This window comes from Ceratocystis lukuohia (assembly GCF_044167205.1).
Source record: "Ceratocystis lukuohia strain C4212 chromosome Unknown Supercontig11_pilon, whole genome shotgun sequence".
In the NCBI taxonomy this organism is placed as follows: domain Eukaryota; kingdom Fungi; phylum Ascomycota; class Sordariomycetes; order Microascales; family Ceratocystidaceae; genus Ceratocystis; species Ceratocystis lukuohia.
In genome coordinates, this window is record NW_027263530.1 from 141707 (window position 1) to 156368 (window position 14662).

The window sequence follows — 14662 nt, forward strand, 5'->3', positions numbered from 1 at the left end:
CCATGAAAGTGCCGTGTAACGGCTGCGTGGTACAATAGCCCCGATAAGTCGATACCCGCAAAGGTTAGGCTATCACAGGGGCTTTGCATCTAAAGTGTATGAGTCATTCCACTATTAGCTTATGACTCCGTCCTTCGCCTCTTATGTATGTATAGTCCTGTACTTGCGTCACATGTCGTGCATTATTTACCAACTGGATCTTCCATTTTGTCTATTTTGCGCGTTCTAGCTTAAGTACGCTATTCACAATGTCACCATTCAACCTTGAGACATGTGCTCGCCCTAACATTCTTGCCCTACAGCCGTATCGCTGCGCCCGCGAGTTAGTCTTCCTGAGTCTCTAGACTACCTACACCCTCAGATATCATTGGTCACTAACTATTGCGATTTCTTGCAGTGACTACAAAGATGACGGCAGCAATGTCCTCTTAGACGCCAATGAGAATGCATTTGGCCCGTCTCTAACTACAGCGGCTCTTCCCAGCAATTCTCTCCTCTCTACCAGCGACTTTCTTGGGCTTCACAGATACCCGGACCCCCACCAGGAGCCTCTCAAGGAGCTCCTGTGCAAATTGCGCAACACCCATGCTCACACACCGAAGACACTCCGTGCCGAGAATCTTTTCTGCGGTGTGGGGAGTGACGAGGCCATTGACGCTGTGCTCCGATGCTTTTGTATTCCTGGGAAAGACTATATCCTGACTTGCCCCCCTACCTACGGCATGTATTCTGTATCTGCCCAGGTTAACGACATTCAGATTGAGAGCGTCCCTCTCCTTCCGGCGCCTACATTTAACCTCGATGTCCCCAATATTATGAAGACACTTAGCGAGAAGCAGAACATCAAGGTAGCTTATTTCTGCTCTCCTGGAAATCCAACAGGCTCTCTATTGTCCAAGGAAGACATCACGAAAGTGCTTAGCCACCCTACCTGGAACGGCGTCGTTGTTGTCGATGAGGCATACATTGATTTTTCTGATGACAGCGCTTCACTTGCCGAGTATGTGCTGGAATTCCCCAACTTGATTGTCATGCAGACCCTGTCCAAGGCTTTCGGCATGGCTGGGATCCGCCTTGGTGCTGCCTTTACCTCGCCTCCAATTGCCCGCCTTCTCAACAGTTTGAAGGCGCCCTACAACATCTCGTCTGCCACTAGTGCTTTGGCCCAATACGCTGTATCAACTGGACTTAGTGTTATGAGGGAAAATCGAGACAAGATCCTGGCGCAGCGTCAGCGCCTCACTGAAGAACTCCCCAAGATATCCGGCGTTGGGCGTCTTCGCGGTGGCCTTGACAGCAATTTTCTCCTGTTCGAAATGTTGAACGCGGAGAAGCAGCCCGATAACACCGTCGCAAAGGCTGTTTACACACGTCTGGCTGAAGAGAAGGGAGTTATAGTACGCTTCAGAGGCAATGAACATGGTTGCTTTGGCTGTCTTAGAATCACTATTGGCACAGAGGAAGAGGTCACTAGGCTGCTTGCCTCTATCAAAACGTGCCTTGAGGAGGTGCGCGGTAGTAGCTAGAGAGTAGAAACAGGTAGCAACAAAACGGAGCAGAGCTGAAATGGATACACACAAGTGCCGGACATGCTAGATCAGCACTTGAATGAGTAGACCTAGACCTACCTACCTGACAACCAACCTACATCGATGCCTTTCCTTGCGATGCATGCATCAAGTGATCTGATGGGACATGGTGGGCCTCGGCCTCGTACCATGGCGCAAGGGACTATATATAGCCAAAAACACACCCATAAGCTCATGTTTTGATCCAGCTATGTATGCATGGCTCGAACGGAAGCTGAAACCAGCTGCAACGTATGCGACGTTGTACACCTCTGGCGCCTCTGATTGGCGGTGAGGAGCGTTATCTATACCTCTGCATAACTAAAGTATATGCTTATCTTCGTGTCCAGGAAGCGTCGAGTCCGCTATGGCCTGGATAAAGAACAGAAAGACAATAAGGGAGCTAGCTACCTTAGTTGGTTGACTGCAGGGGGTGACAACTGAGTCAAATCGCCAAGGTGCATGAAATACGGAAGACATGTGTCTCTCAATGAACGACTTGAAGATGTTCGCATTGCGCTTGTCGTATGTCCATTTATGCGACGGTTGTTGAAGAGCTTTTCCCTTGATTATAATAACCTCGCTGACTGTCTTCCTGCGGTAGGAACTTGGGCCAGAACTACGAGAATACACATTTTCTATCATCTTCTTTTACCCTTGTGCTTCATTTTAGCCATACCAGGCTAGCGAGAGTCTTTTATCAGTCGCCAACATGATGCAATCACTAAGTTTCCCTATTAATGCCGCAAAACGAATTTTCAAGAGAAAATCGTCACTATACGGCCAGCATCGCATAATCGATCCGCAAGATTCGTTCCGGTTCAGTAAGAACGACGAAATCGATTACTTCCTCGTCGTTTCCCATGGGCCAAAGCGTTGGCTCCCGACCCGACAGGGATACACCCAATATCCAAGCTGCATTCTTTCTCCAGACGGAACTATCTACCAAGACTCGCCTCGCATTGACTCGAAGGCTGGATACATCACATTCAGCAGTTGGGGATGCGAGCACTGTGTTTCACAAGGTGTCCGAGAGAACACAGATCAAGATGTCAAAACGGGAACCATGGCGGTACTACTAGAGATCAAAACAGTTAAATTAGACAGGCTAAGCCGACGAGCCGTGAAGAGCGTTTTGGGCGATGGCAAAGAGAGTCTGCTTTGCTTTGACCAAAACACAAGTCCAAATGACTGTGTGATCTGTTCTTCAAAGAAAATCCGAAAGATGCGGAACAAGCTGCGGTGGAAGATGGTCAGCATACCGGAGCACATGTCCAAAAAGCTGGACGATGCGTCAGACGAAGAGGATATCGATCATCGGGCCTCATGGGATAAGCAATGGGTGGAGGGACATTCCAGCACACCAAGCGAACTACTGCCATGGTATAAAATATGATAGGCACATAATGGAAATGGATGGACGGCGTTGATCTACATTAGAGTAAATTTAAGAAAAGGAAAGTTCCTTTTAATAGCTCTTGATGATTTTATGACCATGCTCTTTGTTAGGCCACGTGACAACACATAGGGTTAAATACACATTGTCGCTTGTGGCTCCTTATCGATACCCACCCCCCTCCAACGCGTCGCGCTATGAATCTTGGTGAAGGGAAACGACAAAGCACAAAGCGCAGCATTGTGCGCATCAATTCAACCCTAAGGAAGTTTGAGCATTACTGTGCATCTCAAGGCCGATTGCATTTTCGCGATCTCTCAAGCGATTCCCATTCCACATTTGCATTCTCATTAATAAATATTGTTACGATGACTTCGCTCTTCGGGCTCGCCAGTCGGCGCTCTTTGCAGCCTATCCCGACCAGCAAGCCAAAAGCATCACGGAAGTCCTTCTTTCAACGCGCAGATCGTTAGTCAATCAATAGTCCCCCGCATATAAAAGCACTTAAGCCTTGAGTCGGGATTTTGGCTCCTAGCTTAGTGTATGATGTTCTAACACGTTCTTAGGATCATTAAATGCGGGCTCTGGCTTGTCTTCCGACAATGATGGCCTTGACCCTGAACAGAAATCAAATCCAGAAACGCCGTCACAAAGCAAGCCCTTGTTCTCACGTAGTGCGACAGCGAGTCGCTCTGATAAAACACCATGTAGTGATCTTAGGAGGTCTGCAAGGGTCTCGAAGACACAGTCCTCCAAGAAATTGACTCCTAAGCCTGGCGAGTCACCAGAATCCTCTCTGTACAAGCTCACGTCTATTTTAGGACCTCGGGATTTCGAAGAAGAGGTTGCTACTTCCCCTCTAGCCAAAATATCGAGCTTCATGAGGCAACCCTTAGAATCATCCCCAGGCCCTGTCTTCAAAGTCTCTCGACAGGACCGAGCAGACTCTCCAGAGTCACTTCATGACATAGATATGTACGATGATATGATTCTGCATAAAGAGAAAAACCAGACCCAACCAGAAGCTTGCAATGACCTCCCAACAGGCCAGGGGGGCTCCAACGAGAATAGCGCAGTTGTTGATGACCTCCATAATGACGATGCCGAAACTGCTGCACAATTGTTTAGTGAAGGCGCTGCTCAGTCATCCCGACGATACAACGGTTCAATGGTTGAAGATGAAAGTGAAAATGGCTATGATAGTGATGTACCTTTCACATTTAGCACTATTATTAGCCATCGGCGGCTGGATAACGACCCGAATAAGTTTGAGCTGCAGATTGTGTGGTCTGACAACGACTCTGAAGCAGCCCGTACTTGGGTTCAAGAAGAGGATATAATGATGGATGCACCTAATGCCTACTTTGAGTACTGGGGCAGTGTTGGTGGCCGTCAGACTCACGTTGAGGACCCGGACTTGTGGTATATGTTCAATATCAAGCGCGAGCGCAAGTCTGGCCGTGGCAAAGCATATCTGATTCAATGGTTGGGCTCACGTGAAGAAAGCTGGGAGCCAGAGTCAAGTGTCAAGAGAGTGGCTAGTGAACTTCTCCAGGAGTTTCAGGCTAAAACACAAACACTCAAGCATAGCAAGAAAGGAATTGCCGCGAAGAAGCGGCGGGAATCTAGGAAAGGGAAATGACCGGCCGATGCTGGTGCATGATGCTTGCTTACTATTCCACGCCGAAGCTCTATTTTTGTTGCAATTGTCGTTTTTAGATGCCCTGAATTGATGCCTGCATATAACCATTTGTATGTATGTAAAACGGAGAAAGACTACATTGCTGGTACACGTTAGCCATGACGTACAGTAGTGAACACATCCCAAGTCCTGGATATTTTGCATTTACGACTTATGACTGTCACTTTAATACGTACTCGGAAGGCCGACTCTATCATTACTTAAAATCCAGACTACGGGGACAAGCAGCACTCAGTCCTCCATTCAATATACTGATTACCGAGGACTGTAACTTGGACTTATATGTTTAACGTCTATGGGAATCGCAGAGACTAAACGACGCAGATTGTGGATTTTGGTTAGCTTGGACAGGCTATAGGTACAGTTTGTGCAAAGCCAACCACTGCAAAAGGGAAGGGGTGTTATTCTCTAAGTTGATGGCCGAGCCGGCTCTAAATAGGAGAAAAAAGGGACATACAACACTGGGGATTCCCACGTGGTCACCCACCGTAGTACTAGTCCAGCGCTTTGTAGGTTAACTAGGGGAGAGCAGACGGGATCCCGTGCTTTCTACAAGCTATGGTCGTATGTTAGCGGGACCAGGAGATACCGCCGCTTGTATGTATGTATTTTTTAGCGTCTACCCACAACACGAAACGGATCATGAACCTCTGGAAGGAGGAGAGACCAGAGAGAGAAGTGCAAGTGCTGTGGATCGGAGGGAAACGAAATGGCAGATGAGCAAGCAAAACTAGGATGCCACGGAACGAACCCGGATCCCCATATGAGCCTAGCTGGAGCACGAAGATGGAGGAGAAACCAGCTCCGTACAGAGTATGAAGAATGGTGGAAAGAGCAAGAGGGATACCGCCCAATCAACGATATCCCTTGCGGCCCTGCCTTCCGTGTATCCAACTTCAAGGGCCTGGACAGGACATGGGGATTTTGACCAGTACCACGACTTCTTCAAGCATGGAGGCCCACGCGGGTGCATACATTGCAAACAACTAAAGGAGCGAGGACACTGGTGGACGTGCAAGGCTCTGCCGAAGCCGTGGAGCCAGAGATTCATAGATAAGCTACTAAAAGACACAAAGGCAACGAAGTATGTAGCTGGCGTGTTACACCGGAACCTCAAACACCTCCTACAGAAATGACAAACGCAGGGTGCACATGCACACAATAACACTGTTTGAAAAAAAAAAGAAGAAGAGGGAAGGGAAGGCGAGCGGAAGAGAACGGACAGAGGAGAAGGAGAGGGGGCAAAGAGGACGAGAAGGGGGGCGGAGGGTGAGAGAAGGAGATACAAAATGAGGACAGGAGCGGAAGGAGATGTCGAGGGGATGCGGAAGGTGTATTTCCGGAGAGCCCCTTCTCCTGACGACCAAGGACTACTTCTAAAAACGCGGCAACCGCTTCGCCGAACGGAGGACAAAACCGACGTACTCCGCCAGGGACAACACCCTAGGTAGATAGCCGTTGGCCTCACAGACTAGACTACTATATAGGCAGGACACCACGACCCAAAAACACCAGGCAACCAATCCTGGAACCACACCCAGCAGGGACGCCTTCGGGCAGCGACAGGCGGAAAAGCCTCCTGGCTGCTAAGCCGGACCCTAAAAAGTCATAGGAGATACTTGAAGCCGACGTATACCTGCAACTGCTGACTGACTGCCTAGAAGCGGTAGTGGAAGACGGCATCAACCACTACGCTTCCGTCTAGAACATGCCATGCCGTCTTTTGTTTGTTTGCTCTATTTAACGTCTACCTACTGTTATTTCGCAGCAATACGACGGGGAACATGCCGTCGTACTAATAGGGAAAACCGGTAGGTAGACGTTAAATAATATAAACAAACAAACAAAAAAATCAGCGTCTACCTACCGGTTTTCCACGGCAATACGACGGCATGTTCTGGACGGCAGGGGGGTAAAAAGATGTCGTTTTCCGACCCCTCCTCCGGGCAGTCAGGATTTGCAGGTGTGCGTCTCCTTCGAACTACTCCTATGACTTTTGAGGGTCAAGCCTTGCTGCCAGGAGCCAAAAAGAAAGATGATGAGAGCGACGAGACTCGAACTCGCGCGGTTTCCCATTGCGGTTCCGGTTATTGGGATATAACCTAAACACAACGCCTTAACCACTCGGCCACACTCCCATTGGTTGTTTGAGAATTGCCATGCCGGCGCTTGTAAGGCACTCCGTTCGAGAGCACGTGGGGACAAAAAAATTGACAACTCTCCCTCTTACAACCCTCGGGTTACATCTGTGCGGTGCCGAAAAGGGCGGTAACGGACCTGCTTATTGACCTCCGTGGGAAGATAGAGGAAGCCCAGGAATGGAAGAAGGTAACCTCAATCTTCACGTTCGACATCAAAGGAGCCTTTGACGCGGTAGACCCGGAGAGAATGGAACGCAGGATGGTGGAGTGCCTTTGGCCCACAAAATTGTGCAGATGGGTCAGAAGCTTCATGGAGGGAAGAGAGGCGAGCATCCACGCCGAAGAAACAACTACAACCCTCGTGGGAGGCTCTCTCCCGCAGGGCTCGCCAATCTCCCCAGTGCTATACATGCTCTTCATGGCACCGCTCTACAAACACATCCCCCCGCTACTGGGATATGCAGACGACGGGGCCTTAGTGGTCAGTGGGCGAGACTTCGCAGAAAATAGCAGCTCAATCGAAGTCATCATGAAGGAAGTGGTAGAGTGGACCACGCTCAACGGTCTAGAAATAGACCAGGGAAAGTCAACGCTTCTGCACATCAAGGGCAGAAGGAGGATTGCAGGAAGCCCATCCGTGACCGTGGAAGGCCTAGGCACGTACAAACCGACCCCGGCAAAAGAATCAATGAGATGGCTTGGACTGCACCTGGACTCGAGTCTTCTCTTCAACAAGCACATTGCACAGGTCATTGCGAGTGTCAACCGGTTGGCAAATGGCTTGAGGTATCTAGCCGGCTGCTACAAAGGAGCAGACACAAAGAGCATGCTCACAGCGGTACGAGCCTGCGCCGTGAGCAAAGCGCTCTTTGCAGCGAGCGCCTGGTCTGGGCTAGAGACAACAAAAGAGGCAGCAGAGAAGCTGAACATCTCGCTGAGGAAGTGCCTCCGAGCAGCTCTCCCCATGTACCGTACGACACCAAGGGAATGCTTACACCATGCCGCAGGCATTCCTCCTTTCGAAATCCTCCTGGAGGATGAAAAGAGGAGGGAAGCCATACGGTGGCACACACTAGATGATAGGCACATTCTGAGAGGGCCAAATTACAACCCAGTGGTGGCGAGGCTACGCAAACTCCTCCCAGCGCAAATGGAGAAACACACTAGGTTGAGGCCGCTCTGGGAAGGACCGGACATGTCGCCCCGAACGTGGCTCAGCAAAGAGGAGGAAACGAAGCGACACCAGGCAGAGGTAGAGAATACCCTACCAGGAACGCTCGTCGCGTACTCCGACGGATCGAAAGATGCAAGTGGCAACGCGGGCGCAGGATGGGCTATCATAGAAGACGGAGCTACCCAAGAAGCAAACCATATAGCTCTAGGAAAGTGGATGGAGGTGGCAGATGCGGAGGCAGTTGGCGCTCTCGAGGCAACTAAGCGAGCAACAGCTCGCGAAGGAGCTGGAGAAATCTGGCTGTGTCTAGACAACAGAGGAGTTGTGGACCGACTCCGAAATGCAGCCACCAAAAACAGCACATCACAGGAAGCGGTAGACGAAACCAGACGAATCCTAAAAGCCTGGGCAGACAAGACACCCGGAAGGCTCGCCCGAGTGCTATGGGTCCCAGGACACATGGGCATCAAAGGCAATGAGCTAGCCGATACCCAGGCCAAGTTGGGATGCCAGGGACTGGTAACGGAACACCGCTTCAGCCTTGCAGGAGCACGGAGATGGAGAAGAGACCAGCTACGTCTCGACTACGAAGGGTGGTGGAAAGAACAAAAAGGATACCGTCCGCTTGGAACCGGCGTCCCCACTGAACCACCCTTCCGCAACTCCCGCTACAAAGGGCTGACTCGAATAGAGCTGGGCCATATCCTCGCGGCTAGAACTGGCGATGGAGACTTCGACAGATACCACGAGCGATGGGGACACAACTGCCCACTTGGATGCAGAGCCTGCAACCAAGCCAAGGAACGAGGACACTGGTGGACCTGCAAGGCACTACCCAGACCATGGAGCCAAAGGTTCGCGGACAAGCTCCTTAAAAACACGAAAGCGACAAGTTATGTCGCCAACGTGCTTCGCCGCAACCTGATGCTCCTTAAAGAGAAACAACAACCCGAGCCCGAGCTGAGCTGTCTGGACACCACAGAGGCAGCCCCCCCTCAAGAAACGCGTAGAGGCAGGTCACTGCCACCGCAGACTACAGGGGAGCGACCACAACAAGGGCAGCCTAGGATGACACAACCAACTCCACGACAGCAAGGGCAACAACGAAGAAGGGGACGAGGAGGGCGAAGTTGAGGGAGAATGGAAGGGGAAGAGAGAAGAGATAGGACGAGGAAACGTTTGCAGGACAGGAAGGAGATGTCGAGGAGGGCTCCGTGTGAAGGTGTGGAGGGAGCTCTGCTACCAACCACCAGCAGAACGGGAAAAATATTAAAAATGATGCGGCAGCAGCCATGCATACGGAAGGACAAAACCGCTGTACTCTGCCGGGGCTTCCCCCCGTGCTGAAAGCCGGCGGCCTTTTAGACTAGATTACACGCGGTCGTCGCAGACCAAAAATACCTGGAACCCAGCAGGCACGCCCTAGGGCAATGCTGGACAGAGAGCCATCCTGGCCCAAGTGCCGGACCCTAAAAAGTCATAGGAGGCGCTCGAAATCCAAGCAAACCTGCAATTGCTGACCGCCCAGGAGGAGCCACGGGAAGCTGACATCAGCCAACGGCTCCTGTCCGGAATATGCCGTCGTATTACCGCGAAATAATTGGTAGGTAGACGTAAAATAATACAATACAATACAATGACACGGATATGGGCAACTCTCCCTCTTACAACCCTCGGGGGGGTACCTTTGAGGTCTGGCGCCTCCCCTTCTTCCGGGCTGCTAGAGGACGACGCCTATGACACTGATAAGCGTCTTTCATTCTTTTCTTTTTCTTTGACTCTGTCATGGATTCTGACAATGAGCTGTGGAGCCTTGAGGCCGCTCTTGCCCAACTTTGAGGAACAATCTCGTCGTCGACTCGCCCCCTTTTTCACGACAACTTTCGCGATCGCCAACTCCTCATCGCCACAACACCACTCCAACTCAAGGAGTTCACCTTCACGCTCAGGACTGAGTATTTGAGAGTTCACACAGTCCACTCCTTTTTCTTATGTTTTGTTTTTTCTCGCGCTCCTCTGTCCTCGGACAGACTGGTGACTGTGGCAGGTCACTAGAAAGGGGGCTGCCTTAGGTCACATCCACACCGCATGAGGCAGCGGCCACCAGGGCGGTGGAAGGATAGACCATGAGCCCTCGGATGCTCACACAGTATGGTTGACTTTCCCGTCGCTTGACGGGATTCCCAGACTGCACTGGAATCTGTTGTCTTGTCGCCATGATTTTCATGGTTTCAGGACACATAGCAGATTTTTCAGAGGATCGAATCCTAACAGTGGATATTAGGAGGACATACTGAATGTGCTGTGAAGAAGAGGAAGAAGGAATAAGTGATTATTCAAGTTGTTCTGTGTCTATCTAAGTCTAGTCCGAGGGACGGATCTCAGCCATCACTACCATGTTCGAGATCAACCACATGGGCCTTGGAAGAAGACCCTTGATGTCTGATACTAACCCTAGCGTTTGGGCGAACTGGATCAGGGTCAGCAATCTTGGTAACCCTGACTTAGGTTATGGACATATCTAGTAGTAGTCATTTACTTGGGTGAACATGAAAGAAAGGTGATGCGACGACTGGGGCAATATACCTGAATTTCATAGGCCCTTTCTAAAAGCGACCGCCTTCTATCTCTGTTTTTTATTATCGCATGCCTCTTGGACGAAATGTATGTTACATATTATGCATCGCTTAACAGCCATGCATATGGTAGGGTAGGGCCACGGCGAAAGTAATACGATGCTTGTAGCCCAATAAATACTCAGCCTTGGGCGGCAATACAAGTTTCCCCGCATCTGGTATCAAGAATGCTATAGTATCGACAAAGCAATCCCATTTTCAACTCATTCATTGTCCAAGTTGATCTTCTTTCACTATTGCAATACACGCTTCTGAGGGCCGGAATTATGAGTTTTTTCAACAGAGCTAAACGTCACTTCTCAAAGAGAAAAGCTCCCGTTTCAAGGCCAGGCGAAGCTGCGTCGCCGACAGTCTCCTCATCTGTTGCAGTACAGCTAGAACCTGAGCAAGCTCTATTGCTATTAGAGGCCGCGACGCCTCCATCACCGCCCAATCCCGAGCCAGTAGCATTGTCCACTCTGCAAGAGAAGATTTGGGGAAATGCGTACAAAGGCTTGAAATCGAAAGAGCCAAGGTTAGTGGAGGCGTTCGAGAAGATTATCTTATCCAAGTGCCACCTAAGCGTGAAACCTACCGATCGAATCGAAGGAAAGGTGACAGTGGAACTAAACGTCACGTCATCTCAAATGAGAGAGGTTGCTGAGCAAGGGATCGAAAAAACAAAGAAGCAAGCTGCCCTAGTGCAAGGAACCGACCATGGTTTGCGAGCAGTGCAGGCTGTGATGGGAATCATGGATAGAGCTCTCCGTGCTGCCCCAGAAGCTGCTGTTATATGGGCAACCGTCTGCCTTGGAATAGAGGTATGTGATGGCGATTTGTTCACGGAAAAGAAAACAAAGCGTGCTGTTGGTGGCTAACATTGCATAGGTCTTGAAAAACCCCATCGCCGAAGCTATTGAAAATCGCCAAGGCATCCAGTATGTTTTAGGCAGAACGGAGTGGTATTGGAACCTCGCCAGTTTGCTTCTGGACGAAAATAAGGGACGTACAACTACACTCTTGCTACGAGACACACTGGAGAAGAACATCACGCAGCTCTTCGAAAAGCTCCTCTTGTATCAAATCAGAAGCGTTTGTCTCTACCATCGCAGTCCAGCCATGACTTTTGTGAGGGACATGTTTTTGATCGATGACTGGGCAGGCCAGCTAAATGACATCAAGGCAACTGAAAATACTGTGTTGCACGATATGGAGCAGTACAATACCCAAGAGATCCAAATGCAAATTCGTGATCTCAACAACACAGCGTCTGATTTGCAAGTCAGTCTTGAAAACATCCATGTAGCAATCCAGAGTCAAGCCGAGCAACAGGAAAAGAGGCATCACGACGACAAGGATAATGAGTGTCTTAGAGACCTCTACACGACCGATCCCCGAACAGAAAAGAAGAAAATCCAAGATAAAAAAAGGTGGCTTGCTGAGAGACTCCTACAAATGGATTCTTGAACACAAGGACTTTCAGAAGTTCAAAAACGAAGCGGCAAGCCGAATCCTCTGGATCAAAGGGGATGCTGGCAAGGGCAAAACGATGCTCCTTTGTGGCATCATCGATGAGCTGGAATCTGATCCGTCGATATCGCCCTACTATTTCTTTTGCCAAGCCACAGGTGGCGATCGATTGAGCTCCGCTACATCTGTACTACGCGGCCTTCTTTATCACCTTGCAAGTTGCAAATCACACCTTACCAAATACGTACGGACAAAGTATGATACCATGGGGAAAAAGCTATTTGAAAACGAGTCCGCTTGGTATGAGGTCCGAGGGATAGCGACTGAGATGTTGAAGGATCCGAGCTTGAAGAATGCCATTCTAGTCGTCGATGCCCTGGATGAGTGTACTGTGGATCGGAATCTTCTAATTGACTTCATCACTGAGTCTTCCACCACCAGATGGATTGTATCAAGCCGTAATTGGCCGGATATTGAGGAGAGCCTGAATGATGCCAAGCAAAAAGTCAAAATCCACCTTGAAATAAACCAGGATTCAGTCTCTGCAGCGGTCGACTCTTACATCAACTTCAAGGTAGATCAGGTTGCACAGAAAAGGAAATACGACGATGAGACAAAGGCCGCTGTCTTGGATCATTTGCAGTCAAATGCTCATGGCACCTTTCTGTGGGTGGCCCTGGTTTGTCAAGAGCTTTCCAATGAAAAAACACGCAAACGCCATACCTTGACTAAACTAAAGTCGTTTCCATCTGGGCTTGATGCTCTGTATAAACAAATGCTGCAGCAGATATCTGAGTCAGAAGATGCTCAGCTTTGCAAAGACGTTATTGCTAAAGTCTTGGTTGTATACCGACCCATCACTTTGGAAGAGCTGCATGTCCTTGTTGAAGGACTGACTGCTGTGGGCATGGAAGAGGTGGAAGAAGTTATCAAGTTATGCGGGTCTTTCTTGACTCTTAATGACAATACCGTCTCCTTCATCCACCAGTCAGCAAAGGACTACTTCATGGATCAAGCATTGGACCAAGTCCTACCCTCCGACATTGCGCACCAACACGAAACGATCTTCATGCGATCAATGGACCTGCTCTGCGAAACTCTAGAACGCGATATTTACCACCTGAAGGCTCCAGGGTCTCTCATCGATGAAGTTTCTCCTCCTAATCCTGACCCATTGGCTGCTATCAGATATTCTTGCACATTTTGGGTTGATCATTTTTATGACTCGCCTGTAGATGTAAGAGCTAGTGAGAATAATGAGATATTGGCCTTCTTCCAAACGAAATATCTTCAATGGCTAGAAGCTGTTAGTCTGTTACGAAGCGTCTATACTGGAGTACGAGCAATTGGGAAATTAGAATCTTGTCTGGTAAGTTGCTCTGCATTGAGAGGATTGATTTTGAAAACGCAGGATTTAACATTGTACAGCAGCAAAATGCATCGAAGCACCTTCAAGAAATTGTCAAAGACGCCTACCGATTTCTCCTCTTGAATGCAAGAGTTATTGAGATTGCCCCTCTGCAGGTCTATAGTTCAGCGCTCATATTCAGCCCTAGCAACAGCTTGATAAAGCAAATATTTAGTCACGAAGAGCTAGACTGGATGAAGGTAAAGCCAAGGGTTGAAGAAAATTGGGATGCCTGTCTGCAGACTCTTGAGGGCCATCATCGAAAAGTGACATCAGTGGTGTTCTCCAATGATGGACAGCGACTGGCATCAGGGTCTGCTGACAACACAGTCAAGATCTGGGATGCGACTTCTGGTGCGTGTGTGCAGACTCTTGAGGGCCATGATCACCAGGTGGTATCAGTGGTGTTCTCCAACGATGGACAGCGACTGGCATCAGGGTCTGCTGACAACACAGTCAAGATCTGGGATGCGACTTCTGGTGCGTGTGTGCAGACTCTTGAGGGCCATGATAGCTGGGTGACATCAGTGGTGTTTTCCAATGATGGACAGCGACTGGCATCAGGGTCTTATGACAAAACAGTGAAGATCTGGGATGCGACTTCTGGTGCGTGTGTGCAGACTCTTGAGGGCCATCATAACAAAGTGACATCAGCAGTGTTTACAAATGATGAGCAGCGAATAGCATCAGGACTACCAGCTAGTCAAGCTTCTTTGCCTCACTCTAGATCCCCCACATACAGTCTCGGCAAAGATTGCGTCTGGATTATGGAGGATGGTCAAAGGATCCTTTGGCTGCCGCCATCTTGTCGGCCTCGGGCATTCACAATAGCCCACACCAAACTTGGGCTGAGTACTGTCTTTGGCCGCATCATGATCATGGAATTTAGATCTGGAGACTGGCTTCAGTAGGCTATCATGAAAGCGAAATGTCCTTCGTTGAAGTATCACCTCCATTGCATTATAAATTATATTTTCCACAACATAGGTGTTTCTTTGCAACTTCAACTCTTGTTTCGCAACATTTTAGTTTTCTTATTGATCATGTGCAGTTTTAGCAACGTAATTCACAAGAGAACAGGACACTCTACTCAAATTTTCACACTTCCATCTTTCAAGCCACTTTGCCCAAACCACCAGTAATACTTTCAAATTCTAAAGTGGCCAATCTCGCTCTTGCCATTGTAGC

At 49.3% G+C, this 14662-nt stretch overlaps 4 protein-coding genes across 4 annotated transcripts; all 4 read left to right on the forward strand.

Moving 5' to 3' along the window:
• Positions 1-248: 248 nt before the first annotated feature.
• On the forward strand, positions 249-1526 carry HOO65_110032 (Histidinol-phosphate aminotransferase; the record flags this gene model as incomplete). The annotated part of the gene is made up of 2 exons (XM_071004743.1): positions 249-322; positions 398-1526. The coding sequence occupies 2 exons, from the start codon at positions 249-251 to the stop codon at positions 1524-1526; spliced, it is 1203 nt and encodes a 400-aa protein (XP_070855742.1).
• A 754-nt stretch (positions 1527-2280) lies between these two features.
• On the forward strand, positions 2281-4606 carry HOO65_110033 (chromo domain-containing protein; the record flags this gene model as incomplete). The annotated part of the gene is made up of 3 exons (XM_071004728.1): positions 2281-2951; positions 3259-3432; positions 3676-4606. 3 exons carry the CDS (start codon positions 2281-2283, stop codon positions 4604-4606), a joined length of 1776 nt encoding a protein of 591 aa, XP_070855743.1.
• Positions 4607-7225: 2619 nt separating this feature from the next.
• On the forward strand, positions 7226-9115 carry HOO65_110034 (putative double-stranded RNA/RNA-DNA hybrid binding protein; the record flags this gene model as incomplete). The annotated part of the gene is made up of 1 exon (XM_071001728.1): positions 7226-9115. One exon carries the CDS (start codon positions 7226-7228, stop codon positions 9113-9115), a length of 1890 nt encoding a protein of 629 aa, XP_070855744.1.
• Positions 9116-10883: 1768 nt separating this feature from the next.
• On the forward strand, positions 10884-14385 carry HOO65_110035 (Vegetative incompatibility protein HET-E-1; the record flags this gene model as incomplete). The annotated part of the gene is made up of 4 exons (XM_071004720.1): positions 10884-11417; positions 11485-11877; positions 12080-13435; positions 13495-14385. 4 exons carry the CDS (start codon positions 10884-10886, stop codon positions 14383-14385), a joined length of 3174 nt encoding a protein of 1057 aa, XP_070855745.1.
• Between the last annotated feature and the right edge of the window lie 277 nt (positions 14386-14662).